At 34.7% G+C, this 16,873-nt stretch overlaps 1 protein-coding gene across 4 annotated transcripts in view; it reads right to left on the bottom strand.

Annotated features, from left to right (window-relative positions):
* The window catches only part of LOC101351142 (DENN domain-containing protein 1B), a 251,823-nt gene that overhangs the window by 25,659 nt on the left and 209,291 nt on the right, over positions 1–16,873 (bottom strand). For 2 of the 4 annotated variants that reach the window (XM_023730364.1, XM_023730366.1), the window contains one exon: positions 1,153–1,254. The exons of 1 other annotated variant lie outside the window; for it this stretch is intronic. In XM_023730364.1, the coding sequence (XP_023586132.1) occupies positions 1,153–1,254 (102 nt within the window). Of the gene's footprint in view, positions 1–1,152; positions 1,255–16,873 lie in introns of those variants that run through there. One more of the 4 variants, XM_023730363.1, reaches the window with a different exon arrangement.

Genomic DNA, 16,873 nt, shown 5'->3' with positions numbered 1-16,873 from the left:
AAGATCCACAACTGCTAAGTTCATTTGCACCTTTTTTAATGCATAAACTGTACAACTGTTTCTATATTTTCATGGTTCAGATATAAATCTAACTATTTAAGAATACAATTAAATTTTATGAAATTTGTAAATGATATATTACTCTGATGTATTACTCTTTGTCTTTTCATGTTTTATTTCTCAATTCTAACAACTATTTATTCATATAGACTAAAGTCTTTTTTTCTCAAAACAAACCCACAGAGAGGTAGAAAAAATCACTATTACACCAATTCAAAGATGAACATACCAAGATACAGAGGGCAGGGATTTTTGTTTGCTTAGTCCACCCAGTATACAGTGAGTACAGTGCCCTGTACATAGTAAGCACTAAGCACATGCTGGTGGAATGAACAGGCCACTTCCAGGACTCAAGCAAGATTCTCTGCCAATCAGGATATAATATACCAGAACAATCACATACAAAGTATCAGTTCTTAGTCATTAATTGCCTAGATAATTACAGCATAACCTTTATAACGTTTATAACATTGTCTGAATATTTACATTTTAAATGAGTTAATTAATTATATTAAATAAAAGTGAGATATCAACTAACTGATGTTTCACACACACAAAATATGACTCTGCCCATTGCTGTAAGTGAGCTGTTTTTACAATGGTGAGTGTAAGCACACGGGATGGTAAACTGAAGTCTTTCCTAATGCTGCAGCGGTCTGCAAAGCAAAACAGGTAAAGACTTCCATGTAATAATATAGCTATCTATAAATGAAGAAGCAGTTGCGGTAGTCAAATCTTTCTTTTTGGATTATATTACAATCTACTATTTCAAACGTATGCTCAGTTCTCAAGTTCATACTTAGTAATGGCCATCACTAGTACTTTTCTAGCAGAAAACACTTGTCAAGAGGAAAAGCAGGACTTGTGTGTCATTAACATTAAGAGATTATCAGAGAAAATGGCTGCCAATCCATCTTAATGCCTAGAATATGTCAGACAAAATAAGTTAATACCATAGCTCTTGAGATGAAAACGCATCTCAAGACATTATATATTTAAGAGATAATAATTCACTGTTTATTAAGTACATTAAACCAGACAATAGTTCAAAGGCAAGATATGTTATTCAGAAAACAGATAACCATATGGTAACTAGTTTCTACCTCCACAAAAGCCACCTGAAGTGATCTCTTCTTCAAATGCATCAGAGAAACCCCTTCCTGCATTTAGCTTTGCCAGTCGACCATCGATGAACTGAAATTGAAAAGTGTTAAATATGTGAATTGTTCATTTACTTCATAAAATCACATTTCTACTCTCATTTAAACACAAATTATACATATACGTGTATAGACACAATGTATAAAAATATAAAATATAAAAAAATAGAAACAAATATATAACCAGAAAATCCTCAATTAAAATAGAAAGTAAACAACAGTAAATTAGTTAAATTACAAATGCATAGCACAGATTCTAACTTTAAACAAGAAACAGCAAAATGCACAGTAAAGATCACAGGCTCTGGACAGACTGCTCAACACACAGCGTCTGCAGCTTGATTTTAGCAATTCACTGAGATGAATTCACAAAGGTCCTGCCTCTTTGCCAAGACGTCTGCCCGTGAGGCTGTATCTTCCCTGACCAAATTTTCTCAGTCCTTGCGTCTCATAGCATTGCCGCAAAGATTAAATTAGATTAACCTAGGTAATGTGCTTATTAGCACAGTCTTTGACACAGTAAGCACTTAATAAATGTTAGACATTATTACTGTTGAGATCATTTTCCAGACTATTATTGACCTCCTCCAGTTAAAATAAAACATTCTACGTTTAAAGCATTATGTCCTAAAGCATAATAGAGTGCCAGGTAATTCTAACCATTTAACAATAACATAAAAGCAACTTCTATATGGCATGTGTTAACTAAATGATCAGAACTCTGATTATGAATTTACATATAGATGAGGTGAAACACAAATTGACTTGATATTCTTAAGGTTATTATAAACAATACTTTTCAGTGTTCTTAAAGAAAGATTGGAGTGAGAAACAGAGGCTATCAAAAGCACCTGGAGATCTTTTTCAAAACACAGATACTTTGTAGAGTACCTTCTATTACCTGTTCTGCCCCATCCTTACCCCACTCCAACACACACAGTTTATCAGGACCTTGAGGTACAGACATTGCACTTTAAAAAAGATTGCTAGGTGATTCTTTTCATGCTTATTATACACTTGTATTACTGGCACTTGGTTACTTTTGATTTTATTGACTTCTGGTTTCTGTTCATCTATGGATTTACAGCATATGATCTCATGCATGGATTGTGAGAAATCTTATAAATGCGTTGAAGTTATTCTATTCATAATGAAGATGAAGTCTTTAAGGCTCCCTTGCATAAAAGGCAGAAGATAGCATTATATACATCAAATTAGGAAAAATTTAAATGATTTTTTCAGGGTAGACGAGTATTTGGGGATTAACACAAAATGTTCATTTTTATCTTAGAATCAATCCCACCACAATCTCGATTATTAAATTTATTTAAGTTAAAATAAACTAGCTTGACTTTTTATAAAATCTTACATTCTCCCCTAGTTTTTTACTTGAATGGTTAAGGACAGAAGGAAATGAGAGCTGTATAGGGTGATACAGTATTCCTCAGGTAGCAATTTAACTAATAGCAGTACGTTACACCAGTTATAAGACTTTGAGACTGAAATCTCCTACAGACCAAAATTAAGTATCAAAAGTGAATCAACAGATTCCAACTCAAAATGGGGTTTAACCACAAAATGCCTTTTCTTTCAAATCTTTTTATTACCATAAAATGGTTCTGACCAAAAAATATGTGGTTAAGATGGGTTTCAATAGACGTAGCCTAAAAGGATGTAGAATTGGCTTTTTATAGAACATGACTTGTTCTCACAAAACTTAGAAACCTTTACTGGAAACCATAGATTACTCATTTTTATACCCTCATCATGGTGGGCAGGGAAAATGTATTTGCTGTAGTATAAATTAAAGTGGAGTTGGGAGCATGAAAGACGTGTTTCACAACTCTGCCGCTTATTAGCTTTATGATCTTGGGTCGCTTGTCATCTCTGAGAGTCTATTTCCCCTTCTGTAAAATGGAAATGATAATAAATACCTTACAGGGTTTTGTGAGAACTAAGTAAAATTAAAAAATCAAACGTCTATATTGTAGACACAAAATAAAGACACACTGAAGCTCACTTTCCTCCCCACCAACACCTTTTCTCTCTCTATTTCTGAGCTTCCTGAGTCCAGGATCACTGTCTTCCTCGTTTATGTACCTTCTGTACCTAGCAAAAGGCCTGATGTATAGTTTAAACTAAATAAATGTTTGCTGACAGACTATACTGAAATAATGCTAAAGGTCATATGCTTTACCAGGTTTTAAAATTAAATAATTTATGGAATTATTCATTCCATTATATCTTGTGATCAAAGCTAGTAACATAAAGTTAACGTCTTTGCTACATAAAATAAATGGTTAATTTTAAAATAAAATGGTATAAAATGCATGTAAAATACGACTTGCACACGTTTCTAATACAGCATTATAAATCAAGCTAAAGTTATCTAATTTGAAAGACTAAGTATCATTTTTAAAGAAATAAAGTGAAAGCAAAATGATAAATTTGAACTAATACATTACTGACAAGTAGAACGAACTAAGACATTCTTTTAAAGGACTTAATTTGCTTTAAAAGATTAAGACTATAAGGTTTTTTAAAAGGTTTTCAACTTTGTGTTTACTGGAAATAATCCATTCATTTTAGTTTGAGTGCAACAGTTCAAGTCTGAGGAAAGATAAATTCAAAAACTATTTACTGATTATGCATTTTTGAGCATGAGTAACTACTTTGTGTTACTAAACTAGTGATTTGAGCCAATAGAAATTAATCACTTGGTAAAGTGCCTCGTGTTATCACTGGCTTTGCAAACAATCCTGTCAGTGACAATCACACACTCGTCAACTTGCACGCTGAATAAAGGGTTTGTTCTTAAAATAAAAGATTGATTTTATTGCATATGCATACATACATTATAATACATAGATACACAGACTTACAGGTATAAACTGAAAAGTGGTATTAATGGAGAAAAATGGTGAAGGGAACAGTTCCCTAAACTCCTTTTTCTATTTCTGATTAAATAACAGCTTTTTATCCCAAGTGGAGTTGGTTCATGGTCAGACCACTCTTCAGAGCATTTCATAGTAAGTAAAAGAGATAAGAACATTTTTAGCTACTGCTAGGTAGAAATAATTTTGAACTGAAAGACATTATCTCTGTTGTAAAAGAAATGGCTCTGTTATGTTCTGTAACCTATCCCTTGATTAATGGTCACCTACATCATTTTAGCAAACATAAATCTTTAGGTAATTGAAAGACTTAAGTTTTTGTTTTCAACATCAGCATCAGAATTAGTTTGGTATTGCAACTAATGACAAGTAACACTATTCACAACAATGAAAGATATAAAATTAGGTTGCAAGTAGATTTTTAAGGGAATTTAAAACTTTTTTAAGATGCTGCTTTTCACATAAACCTTAATATTTTGCTTTTCATTCCTAAAGTAAAAATTAAGATTCTGGAATTAACATGGTAATGAACCACACCAAAACACAAACAACATAACTGGAAATCCTAAAAAAAATACATATATATAAATCCATAGTATGGATTCCTCAATTTTATTTTAAAATATAAATAGATAAAATTGATTTAAATAAGACTATACTTAATTCTCTACACAAATGATATTATTCTACCTAAATCATCATTACTGCAAGAAGAATCTGATTTTGTTAAACCTGATGACATGATATTAAAGTAGCATGACAGTATACAAGATAAATGTTTTTAAGTAGCACAATTGTTCCCGGCTACTCTTTTTGATATTGATTATCACTCAGGCTTTTCAAAGTATTTTTATCCTCAAGTAACCATCTTAATTAGAAATTGAGTCAATTAAAAGAAATGAACTGTTCTTTTAAATGCTCTTAAGTAATTAATATTGTTAAAGAAAATGAACATTCACCATTTCAATCAGATGTCTGAAATAAAATGAAATATAAAATAAGTCTTTTAAACCTGCAATATAACATAAAGAACAGACAAGAATGGCAAGCTTTTTTTCCAGAAAAATGTAAAGAATATATTTCTGACCAGATTCACAGACTAAATTTGAATATTTTGGCCAGCAGACCAGTAGGAATGTACCGTTCCCCTAAAAGATAAATTGTATGCTTTTCATAGCTGCTTAATTCTTCATCAGTTGGTGTATTTTTGGAATTCTATCTAAAAAATCCAAAACAAGTTATGCCAATATGATATCAGTGTTCCAGTGCCCTTAATAGTCTAGACATATTATATAAATGTTTAATTCAAATCCATCAAAACTCTGAGGATGACAATAAATGAACTTGAGAATGCTGATACAATATTTTTGAAAATCTTAGATTTAAAAAAAAATTCATAAAAAGTTTGTGGTTGAGGGAGGGAATTAGTGGTATGATTCTATGCCAAACTGGGCAAGAGGCAAGATGGAGTGCTATATTTTTGTGCTGCTAACGTACCAGTCTTATTAATGAAGCAAAGTAGCAGGGGCATTGGAGAAACACAATCAACAAATCTACACACCCAAATTCCTTCTTCAGCCTGGAGGAAAAGTTACCATATCTCAAAAATTTATCCATATAAGAAACCCTTCTTGGACACAAAGATAAGCTGACCAATCTAATAAAATTGAAGTCTTAAGGGTTAGAGAAAAAAACAGTTATTTTTAAAATAAATCTTTAGCAATTCAGAGAAAAGCTTTAAATTTCTTTTTAAAAATTTCTTTAAAAGTATATTTATTCCTGATGAATCTTTAAAATCGGCATTTCTATCAAAGTGTATCAGTGGTTATCAGGCCCAAGAGGGATGGGGGCAGGGGGAGTCACTGTTCAGGCAGCAACGAGTAACTGTTAATGGTAACGGAAAATACGGCACTGGATGTGGGTGCTAGTTGCACATGAGTAATGTGATCAGTGTCAGTGAATTGTACAGGTAAAAAATGTTGAATTGTCCCCAACCCCACAAAAAGCCTTTCTATATAATGCTCTGGGCTAAAAAGAAATAAGTAGTCATATTTAAATATTTCTTCTTAAAAATGCTCAGTAAACTTTGACAGGTTAGTGAAAAACATGCTAAAGTGTTACAATAAATTAAATCAACAGCTATTTATAGACACCTGCTAAATGCAAGGCATTCAGTTAGTAGCTATATATAAACACAAACTGCTGTTGAGTACAAGTGGGAATGAGGTAGGTCAGTTTAGAGCTCAAACCAGGAGGATTAAGTATGTGAAGGAATAGAAATAAATTGTTGTTTTTATGCCATTTCAAAGATTAGGTAACCAGATGACTATAAGGTTCCAGTACAGTAAATTAGATCACCATGATATAATGAACAGGAAAACACTCTGAAGAACATAAACAGCCCATTCAGTGTAACTTATTATTAGACTTAATAACTTAAAATAACAGTAGTGGAACAATACGACCCTCAGAGATATATCAACTGACAGATATTAAATAATTTGCTAAAGAATTTAGTTGTTGAACTTTATGATCACCATATCAAAGAATTAACTCACCACTCAATAAATATTGAATTGAAAGCTTGCTTTTCTAGATGCTTGAAATAAAGGAATGAACAAAACAGACAAAAATCCAAACCTCATGATGCTTAAGCATCTAGTGGACATGGCAGGGTAATAACATGAAATAAGAAACGTAATAAAAGATGCAGTATGTTAGAAGGTGATGCATGTCAGAGGACAAACTAGAACTGTGTGAGGGAGGCTGGGGAGTGTTGAGCAAGAAACTTTCCATTTTAAATAGTGTGGTCAGGGTGGACCTCATGAAGAAGATGACATTTGAGCCAAGACTCGAAAACAGTAAGGAAGTAAGTGAGGTGGTTTAATGGGAGAAGAGGACTCCAGGCAGAAGAAATAGCCATGTCAATAAAGGCACTAAAGCAGGAGGAGACACGTACTCAGCAAGCTTGCATGCAGTTCCAAGTAGCCAGAGAAAAACCAACCTACCATAATGACTACTCTGCTTTAAATTCATAATCTTAGAGCCCTGGTGGTGCAGTGGGTAAGAGCTTGGCTGCTAACCAAAAGGTTAGCAGTTCGAGTCCACCAGCTACTCCTTGGAAACCCTATGGGGCAGTTCTACTCTGTCCTAAAGGGTCGCTATAAGTCAGAACATAGTAACAACCTCAGAAGAGCTCTAAATTATGCCAAACAATCCTACTATTTTTTTCCCTAGCCCACTCACTTTCCCCATTTAGATTATAATTTCCTGTCTTGTCTCTCCTCAAGTAGCCAACCACTTTTCCCCCATTCTCTCTCAAATGACAAACTTGCTTCCTAATTTCACTGAAAAACCCAAAGCAATCAAGAGATATTCTATGAGCTCTCAGCACCACACCTACCCACCTCTCCAACTATGCCCACAGACTCTGCCTTCTCTGTTATAGATGAATTGTCTACGTTCCTCACAAAGATGGACTCTTCAGCGATTGTTCCTTCTCTCTCCTGCATCTAGTTTTCTTTATCTACTAGATTTTCCCAGCAGCCTACATACATGTGTTATTTCTTCCCTTGACCCCATTTACTTCTCTATGTATATTTCTCTGCTCTTTTTTACAGTAAAACTCCTCAAAAGAGCTGTCAATCTTTTTGTCTGCATGTCCTCTCCTATGCTTCAATCATTTCTTTCTCGCCACTTCAGCAAATTTACTCTTGCTGAGATCATCATATATCACATTACTCAATCCAGTGGCCAAGTTCTCACTTTAATGACTCTGTTCTGAGCATTTGACGCTGCTAATCCCTCCCTCTTTGGTACTTTCTTCACTTGGCTGCTAAGACAATGTATGCTCCTGATTTCTCTTCTACCTCGCTGGTCACTCACTCCTTCTTGGCCTCCCCTGCTATTGTCTCCTCCACATTTCCCTTTCAATATTAAGTCCCTGGGCCTCTTGTCATTTCTGTTTATACTCACTCCTTTGTTAATTTCACCTGGTCTCCTGTTGAAAGCTTTAAATACCACCAGTATGCTGATGACTCTCAAATTTATATTTCCAGTCCAATTTTCTCCTCTGCCTCCTTCATCAGTCTGCCTACTCCATATTTCCACTTGGATGTCAGACATCTCAAACTTACCGTGTCCCAAACTGAACTCTTAATCTTCTTAACAAAATCTCTCCTACCTGCAATCTTCCCCATCTCAATTAAATGACAACTATATCCTTCCAGCAGTCCTGGTGGCACAGTGGTTAAGCGTTTGGCTGCTAACCGAAAGGTCGGCAGTTTGAATCTACTAGCTGCTCCTTGGAAACCCTGTGGGGCAGTTCTACTCTGCCCTACAGGGTCACTATGAGTTGAAATCGACTTGACAGCAAGAGGTTTGGTTTGTTTTTTTATCCTTCCAGTTCCTCAAAGAAGAAATCGAAGAATCATCCTTGACTCCTTCCTCTTTTGCTCACATTTCATGTTCAATCCTTCAGAGCATCCACTGGCTTTACCTTCAAAATAGATCCTAAGTCTGATCACTTCTCATCATTTCTCCCACCAATCAGTTCCTGCCATCATTTCTCACCTATGTTACAGCAATGGCCTTTTAAATCTTCCTTCTCCCTGCTTCCATCTATGATCACCCCAAGGGATATTGCTCAAATCCTACATTTTCCATGAAATCTACACTGACTATACTCTTTTAAATTGCAAACCCACCTTTACCTCCGGAAGCCCTTATTTCCTTACCCTGTTCTATTTACTTTTCCATAGCACTTAACACCTTTGAACATAATGCATTACTTACTTATTAAATTTATTATCTGTCTTCCTCCTGCTTTGTAAAAGCTTCAGAAGGCAGAGATTCTTTTCTACTTCGTTCTCTGATGTATTCCAGCACCCAGCATATTGCCTGGTACAGAGAAGGCTCAAACTACACTTTATTGAATAAGGGAATGAATAAAGACTATGCATGTTTAACAGGTTCTCAGGTAACTCCAACGCAGGTGAGCTGAGACCATACTTTGAGAAATACTGTTTAGAATACTGCTTGAAACCAGTTAACAAATGATCCTGAAAAAAATGAATTCTTTATCCTGATAAACCACCTCCCCTTTTGCATTCCTTACTTCTGCCAATAAGCCTCCATATCTTCTCTGTCACATTTCATTTTGATTCTTTTCTCATGTTATGAAATATGTGCCTGATGCAATTACCATCTCCATCCATTCATATGTCAAATATTTCCTAATACTCCAAAATGTTGAATCTTTAGTACAATAACACGTGTTGATCTTAGCTATAGATTACATGCTATGAAATAAGTAACCATCACACTCACGCTTCTTTTAAAAAAGATTAATAAGAAAATGTAGTTTATAACAATTTATTATTTACGTTAAAAGCTTTCTAAAATCTTCCAAAATCTCTAGCTAACATAAAAGGAAAACACTTCGCTTTTGAACCACTCCTTTTATCCAATGTTCTATTAAGTCAGGGTATGTGGGTCATGGCAGCAAATAGTGTGCCCTCGGGATCTCATAGAATTTCCACTTCTACACACAACACCATTATGTGACTCCAAATTTAAATTCACACACACATGCCATTCAATTTAAAAAACAGTAACACTTGATTCCTACAATTTTTGTATTATCCCTAAATGAATTCAATTATATTCAATTTAATAGGTCCTTTAGCCACTAAAATTTTGAAAAACATTTCCTCGCATATTCCTCACAATAGGGGGTCACATAGGAGGGTTTTTTGTTTGTTCGTTCTGTTTTTATTTCTTTACTTATTTAACAATATTAACAGCTTACTACGTGTTAGATGGAGCCCTGGTGGTGCAATAGTTGAGCTGAGCTGCTGAACAAAAGGTTGACAGTTCGAATCCACCAGCTGCTCCTTGGAAACTCTACAGGGCGGTTCTACTCTGTCCTACAGGGTTGTTATGAGTCAGAATCGACTCGATGACAATGGGTTTGGTTTTCTGGTTTATGTGTTAGACATTAGGACGCAAAGACACTTAAAACATGATCCTTGACTTTACAGAGTCTACTATTCAAGGAGTAAAACAAGTCAACAAATATTGTATAGGGCAAATCCAAAATTCTAAAAGAAGAATTTATTAAAAAACATTGGGAGGTCAAGAATCCAGAAAAGAGACATCTAAGCTGAGTCTTAAAGAACTAGATTAGATACTGCATTCAAACAGTACCTAGAATACAGCTAGTATTCAATAAGTGCAATTTTAATTATTCTAATTTACTTATATTCATTAACTCACTGGTTATTAAGCATTAATTGTAATCTAGGTTCAGAAGCTGAAAGACATGAAACCATTTTCAGGAAACTAATAGCAAATGGTTCAGAATGGCTGGAACAAGGGTACTTGGAGATGTATTAGAGAAAAGATTAAAGAAGTAGACACTGCAAGATGGATTTTGTGTACCAGACTGGAGACCTGAATGTATCCTACATATAATCGGAAAATGTAAGATTTGCTTTTTAAAAGGAAGGCTCTCAAAACGCTCAGAATGGATCACAGCTTGAAAGAGGAATTAAATAAAAGTATATAAAACTAGTCATCAGTTACTGACAGCGAGGTTGAAGGGAATTAAATTGATAAATTTGAGTAATATTTAAAAGCAGAATCAACAGAATATAGTATACAACTGGAAACTGGATTCAAGAAAGGTGGACAGTGACGGCATGAGAAAAGACGACTCCTAATTTTCTGGTTCAGGCAACAGAGTAGCACTAGTAACCAAAAGAGAGGATGCAGGAGGAGCAGTATGTGTGTATAACTACAGATGCATGTATGTATATGGGTGTATGTACGTGTGTGTATATAAACACATACACATATATACACATATACATGTAGACATATACATATCCATATACTATACACAACAATCCCTTGTGCGCAATGGTTAAGCACTTGGCTGCTAACTGAAAGGTTGGTGGTTTGAACTCACCAATGGCTCCGTAAGAGAAAAGACCTGGTGATCTGCTCCTGAAAAGATTTCAACCTAGCAAACCTTACAGGGCAGTTCTACTCTGTTCTATAGGATCACTATGAGTCATGATTGACTCAATGGCACACAACAACAGCAACAATACTATACACACACATACACATATATGTTTATATGGATCTGAGCTGAAGATAAATTTGAATTCATTAATATAGGTAACTCATGCAGTTATGGTCTTACATAAGAGAACCCAATGAGATAGTATGAACTGAAGTAGAGGTCTGAGGACGAAGTCGAGAAGTCTGCAACATTTAGTAGACAGTAGAAGGCAAGTCTAACTTTAAAGGAAACTGAAAGAAGGGCCAGAGAAATAAAGAAAAAAGCTAGAAACTTGTATCACAGATAAAAAGAAAATGAGCATTATAAGAAACAGTAAGTAGTCAATATGCCAATAAATAAGCATATAAGGGAGACACACATTTAAGAAGAACAGAAGAAAGGTTCTTTTCCTATTTATTAAATCTATCGAAACAAAAGCTATTCTCTCAGGAGAAACCATGGAACAAAGGAAAATAATGGTGGCATGAAAGAAAATCTACTTGGAAGACATTAACATACGTTAATGTGAAAGGCTTACTGGTCATTCTCTGGCAATTTTTTAAACTTTTTATTGCGAAATAATTTTAGATTTATAGAAAAGTTGAAAAAATAGAACAGAGTTCCCATATGCCCTTCACCCAGCTGACCATCATGTTAACATCTTACATTTATCAAAACCAAGAAATTAACATAGGTACAATATTACTAAATAATCTACAGATTTTGTTTGATTATACTAGTTTACCCCTTAATGTCTTTTTCTATCCCAGCATCTAAATCAATCTTCTTCAGTTTGTAGTTGATGTGTCTTTCTCAGCCTTTCATGATCTTGACACTTTTGGAGAGTACTGATTGTACAACACCCCTCAATTTGGGTTTGTCCAACGTTTTCTCATGGTTAGACTGAGGTTATACATCTTTGGCAAGAATACCATAGGGGTGATGTACCTTTCTCAGTTCATCTCATCAGGGAGTACACGATGTTGATTTATCTTATTACTACTGGAGATATTAACTTTGATCCTTGGTTAAGGTGGTATCTGCTGGGTTTCTCCACTATGAAGTTATAATTTTCCACTTTATTATAAAGTTATAATAGATACTTAATAAACAATCAGTGAATGATTAATATTTTGAGAAGATAAATCAATTTTTAAAATCTATGATAAATATGAAAATATAATCATCTCATATAGCAAACAGGCTTTCAAATAGTTGTTGCTGTTGTTCTGTGCTGTTGAGTCAATTCTGACTCATAGTGACCCTATATGACAGAGGAGAATTGCTCCAGAGGGTTTCCTAGGCTGTGATCTTTATAGGAACAGATTGCCAGGTCTTTCCTCCCATGGAGCCACTGGGTAGGTTTGAACCACCATCCTGGTTAGCAACTGAACACTTAACCTTTGTGACACCAGGGCTCCTTTATCAAATAGTAGTACTAAATAAAATGTTTGTTGAATAAATAAACAGGTAATCAAATTACCATCAACAGTGTTTTACTATTATTTGACAGATAAATAAATTCCCAACTTAGGTTTTCAGGATTATTACCCAATGCATACTCATACATAATATTTTTAATTAGGATCTGAAATCAAGTTCTGAGTGTATTAGCAAGTTATTTTTATGGGACCAAATCAGCACTCTAGACATCATCCTATCTCATCTCATATTTCAAGGCTCTTACCTAGTTATTAATCTTTGATGTGGCACCTTGTCAAATTCTTTCTGAAAACTTCAAGCTATACCACAGACACTGAATTTTCTTTATGTATCATGGTGGTGTATACCTTCAAAGAATTACAACAGATTAGTTGGGCATGACCTGCCCTGTTCAAAACTACACTGGATACCTTTTATCAAATATGAATTTTCAGGTGTTCCCCTCACAACAGTAATATAATTGTCCAAGGTCCACCAGTGACTTTTAAAATAACTTCTAATTCAGTTTCCTCATAAGAATCTTCTTAAGAAACTGACATAAGACCTTGATATTTAAAGCCATAAGAGTATGTTCCTTACATAATGAAAATTTGATAGAATGGATGACATGTTTACAAAATGGAACAGTGATTTCATTAGAGGCGGATGGTCTGGAGGGAGTTTATCTTAACATTTTATTTACATATTTAGTGGAAGCACTCGATTACCTTAATGTTCTCCTTTGGTCTTAGTGTAAAGTTTGCATTAATGAAACAGAAAGTCATCTCCCCAATCTCAGAGTTCTTACTTATCATTTATGGTTGTTCTGTAGTAAGTATTTTAGTATACAAAATCAATTTTTATATTGTTATGGACTGTATTGTGTTCCCTCCCACCTCCCCCACCCACACACACACAAAGATATGTTGAAGTCCTAACTCCTGATACCTGTGAACAAGACCTTGTTTGGAAATAGGGTCTTTGAAGATGATATAGTTAAGATAACATGAGGTCATATTAGAGTAGGGTAGATGTTAACCCAATCTGAGTTATGTCCTTAACAGAGAAGAAGAGACACAGAGAGACGTGATTAGAAAGAATGGCCAAGTGAAGATGCAACTATAAGCCCAGGAATTCCTGGGACTGCCAGAAACTGGGAGGGACAAGAAAGGATCTCCTCCTAGAGACTTTGGAGGGAGCACGGCCCAGTCAACCCACTGATTTGGACTTGCAGACTCTAGAACTATGAGACAATAAATTTCTGTTCTTATAAGCCATCCAGTTTGTGGTATTTTGTTATGGAAACCCTAGGAGAATAATACATATATATATAAATATACTAATAGAAAATATGTTACAGATAAATTTTACTGAAATTTATTTAGCACCCACCACTCTAAAAAGCCTATGCAAGAAACTGGGTTGAATCATATATGGTCCCAGCCCTGGAAGAGCTTATAATCTATTGAGAAAACTGATAAGTAAATAAGGGAATTATAAGAACCGCCAATAAAGAAATACAGTTGTGGGCATCATCCTTGATTCCACATGTCTCCCTACTTTGCCTAACCCACCTACAAGAGCTGGTAATCCTATCTCCCAAACGTAACGAAATTCTGTCTATTTTACTCCATCTCTTCTACTCCCTAGTCCAAGCCACTATCACCTTTCTCCTGGACAACTGCAATAGCCTCATAACTGGGTAATCTTTTATAAAATATAAATCAGATCCAGTCACTCCCTAGTCTAAAACTTTCCAATAACATACTTTTTCATTTAGAATAAAGTCTTAACTCTTTATGGCTTTCAAAGCCCTATATGGCCTGTCCCCTTTCTGCTGTTCTAACCTCATCTATTACAACTCTCCCTTTTGCTTACACTGGATTTACTTCTGATCCAAAAAAATGCCAAGCTCTCCTCCTCTTCAAGGTCTCTGCAAAAGCAAGTCCTTCTGTCTGCAATGATGTTACTTCTTTGATTATCTCAAAACTGATTCCTTCTTGAGACTCAGCTTAAATATCACCTTTTCAGTGATGCCTTTTCTGATCACCCAGTCTAAATTAGTCACCCAGTCAACATCTCATACTCTGAATTTATCATTTACCAGTATTTTTCTTATTTTTTGTTATATCTTTATTATTTCATTCCTTTCACTAGAAATTTCAACTTCATGAAGACAGGTTATACAGTTCTGAATCTCAAGTGCTTCAAGCAGTACTTGACACAAAACAAATGTTCAATAAATGTTAGAGAAGAACAACAAATAAAACACTTACAAAGAAATATAGGCACAGGGAAAGGGGTGCAGATGTAGTGAGGGGGAGGGATAATATGTGAAGGCTTTAGAGAGATGACGGGAGATATAAAAAACAGATAAATTACCATAACACTGGATAAATGCTTGAACTCGGGTATGAAGCAGGCCCTAACAGAATGATTGGAAAAGGCTTGGTGCAGGATTGACATTTAAGCCGGCTTTGGAAGAATGAAAGGGAGCATATTAAGACCAGCAGTAAGGTACAACAGGTGCAAAGCTTCACTTTGTTAAAGATATGTTGGAAGGAATGTTCAACGCAGTTGGAGTACAGTTCGGATAAGAGAGAATGGTAAGAGATGAGGCTAGAAACTGGGCAAGGATTTGAAGCCAGAGAGAGACCAACTATCTTACATAACATGATACTCTGAGAAAGTGGTAGAACCAGGATACAAACCCAGGTCTGCTGGATTCTTAGCCAATGCTCTGAACAATGGGATAGGCAATGAAAGGGGATATAGGAGTGTGCAACTCAACAAATAGTTTAAAACATTATTTTCCCTTTAAAATCAACACAGTTACATTGTGGCATAGAATGCACAATGTGTATGAACATTCCAGAAGAATACAGAAGGCTTCGTGGAAATACTGTACAAGCCTGTGTTCTCTGCTGCCATGTATACATATATATACATTTATATATATGTATACCTATAACATATATACATAAATTATATCTATTGTAACATATCTGAACTACTTCACTACTGTACACATTTCTCAACAGTAATACAGATTGCTAGCTAAAGGCTCTACATTCATGGAGATGCTATAAGTTTATAGTTCTAGACTAGGCTCTTGGATTGATCCACTAAATTCAATCACACTTCTTAGCCACAAAAAGTGTGTAGTAAAATGAGCAGGAAAAAAAAAAATTAGTTCCAGCTGTCTTAGTAACAAACAATACACACAAGAAAAAATTTATTTTATTGTATTAGCATAATATGAGGTAAAGGCAAGAGATCTAAAAAATAATGGCTTAAATCTTTGTAAAGCTGCTAGCTAAAGAAAGACAGTGATGTCAAAGAGCTGTCGACTTAAGGAGCTGTTTCTGGGATTCCTTCCAAATCCATTATCTGAAGAGGAATTCATCCAAATGGAACCTACTATCATCTGTCTAAGCTATGTTTATTTCATGGTATCATGGAATGTTAGAGCCAAAAGGTTTCTCAAACTTAGTGATCTTTTAGTCTAATTCACGTTACAGATGCAGAAACTGAGGCACAAAGAGGTTAAGAAGTCAACTGTCAAAGAAGACACAGCCTATTAGTGGCTAATCCAGAAATATATTTTATGTATATACATATATATAAATATTTAATACTTATAATTACTCTCAAAGAGATGCAAATTGCATTTCTAAATGCAGACTTCAAAATGTCACATCTAGGATATTTACAAATGTGGCTGAAGAAATAAACTAAATAAAGCATGGGTCACTATCTGATCCAATAGCCCAAAATTTTTTATGAAGAGTTTTGAAATATCAAGTTTTTGTTTAACTAAATGATTGAATAGCACAATAGAGAAGCACTAGAAGACTACATAGCAAGCCTTACTGACAGAGAGTAATTAAAAATATACTTTGAGAACTTTATGGCTTGTCTCAACTTTGAACTGATTGGTACCATTTAAGTAAAAATGTTTTAACAATCTTCAAGCTCACAAAATATATAACACTGTTTATTTAAAAAATAAATTTATTTAATATTTCCCTCAAACTACCTGCAAATTCTGAAAATGTATTTTGAATCGGAAATCGGAATCGACTTGACAGCAATGGGTTTAGTTTTTGGTTTTATCGCATTTCATAAGGTATAAGTACTATTTTATTTTTTAAGCAATGAAATCAGACACCTTTTTCTTTGAATTGAAGAAGACATTATGGGAACAAGAAGAATTTATTGAAGGCTAGTGCTAGCCTCTCTCTATAGCCCAGATCATGTGCTTTTCT

Source organism: Trichechus manatus, unplaced genomic scaffold, assembly GCF_000243295.1.
Source record: "Trichechus manatus latirostris isolate Lorelei unplaced genomic scaffold, TriManLat1.0 scaffold00035, whole genome shotgun sequence".
In the NCBI taxonomy this organism is placed as follows: domain Eukaryota; kingdom Metazoa; phylum Chordata; class Mammalia; order Sirenia; family Trichechidae; genus Trichechus; species Trichechus manatus.
This window is presented reverse-complemented; position numbering and strand designations above follow the sequence as displayed.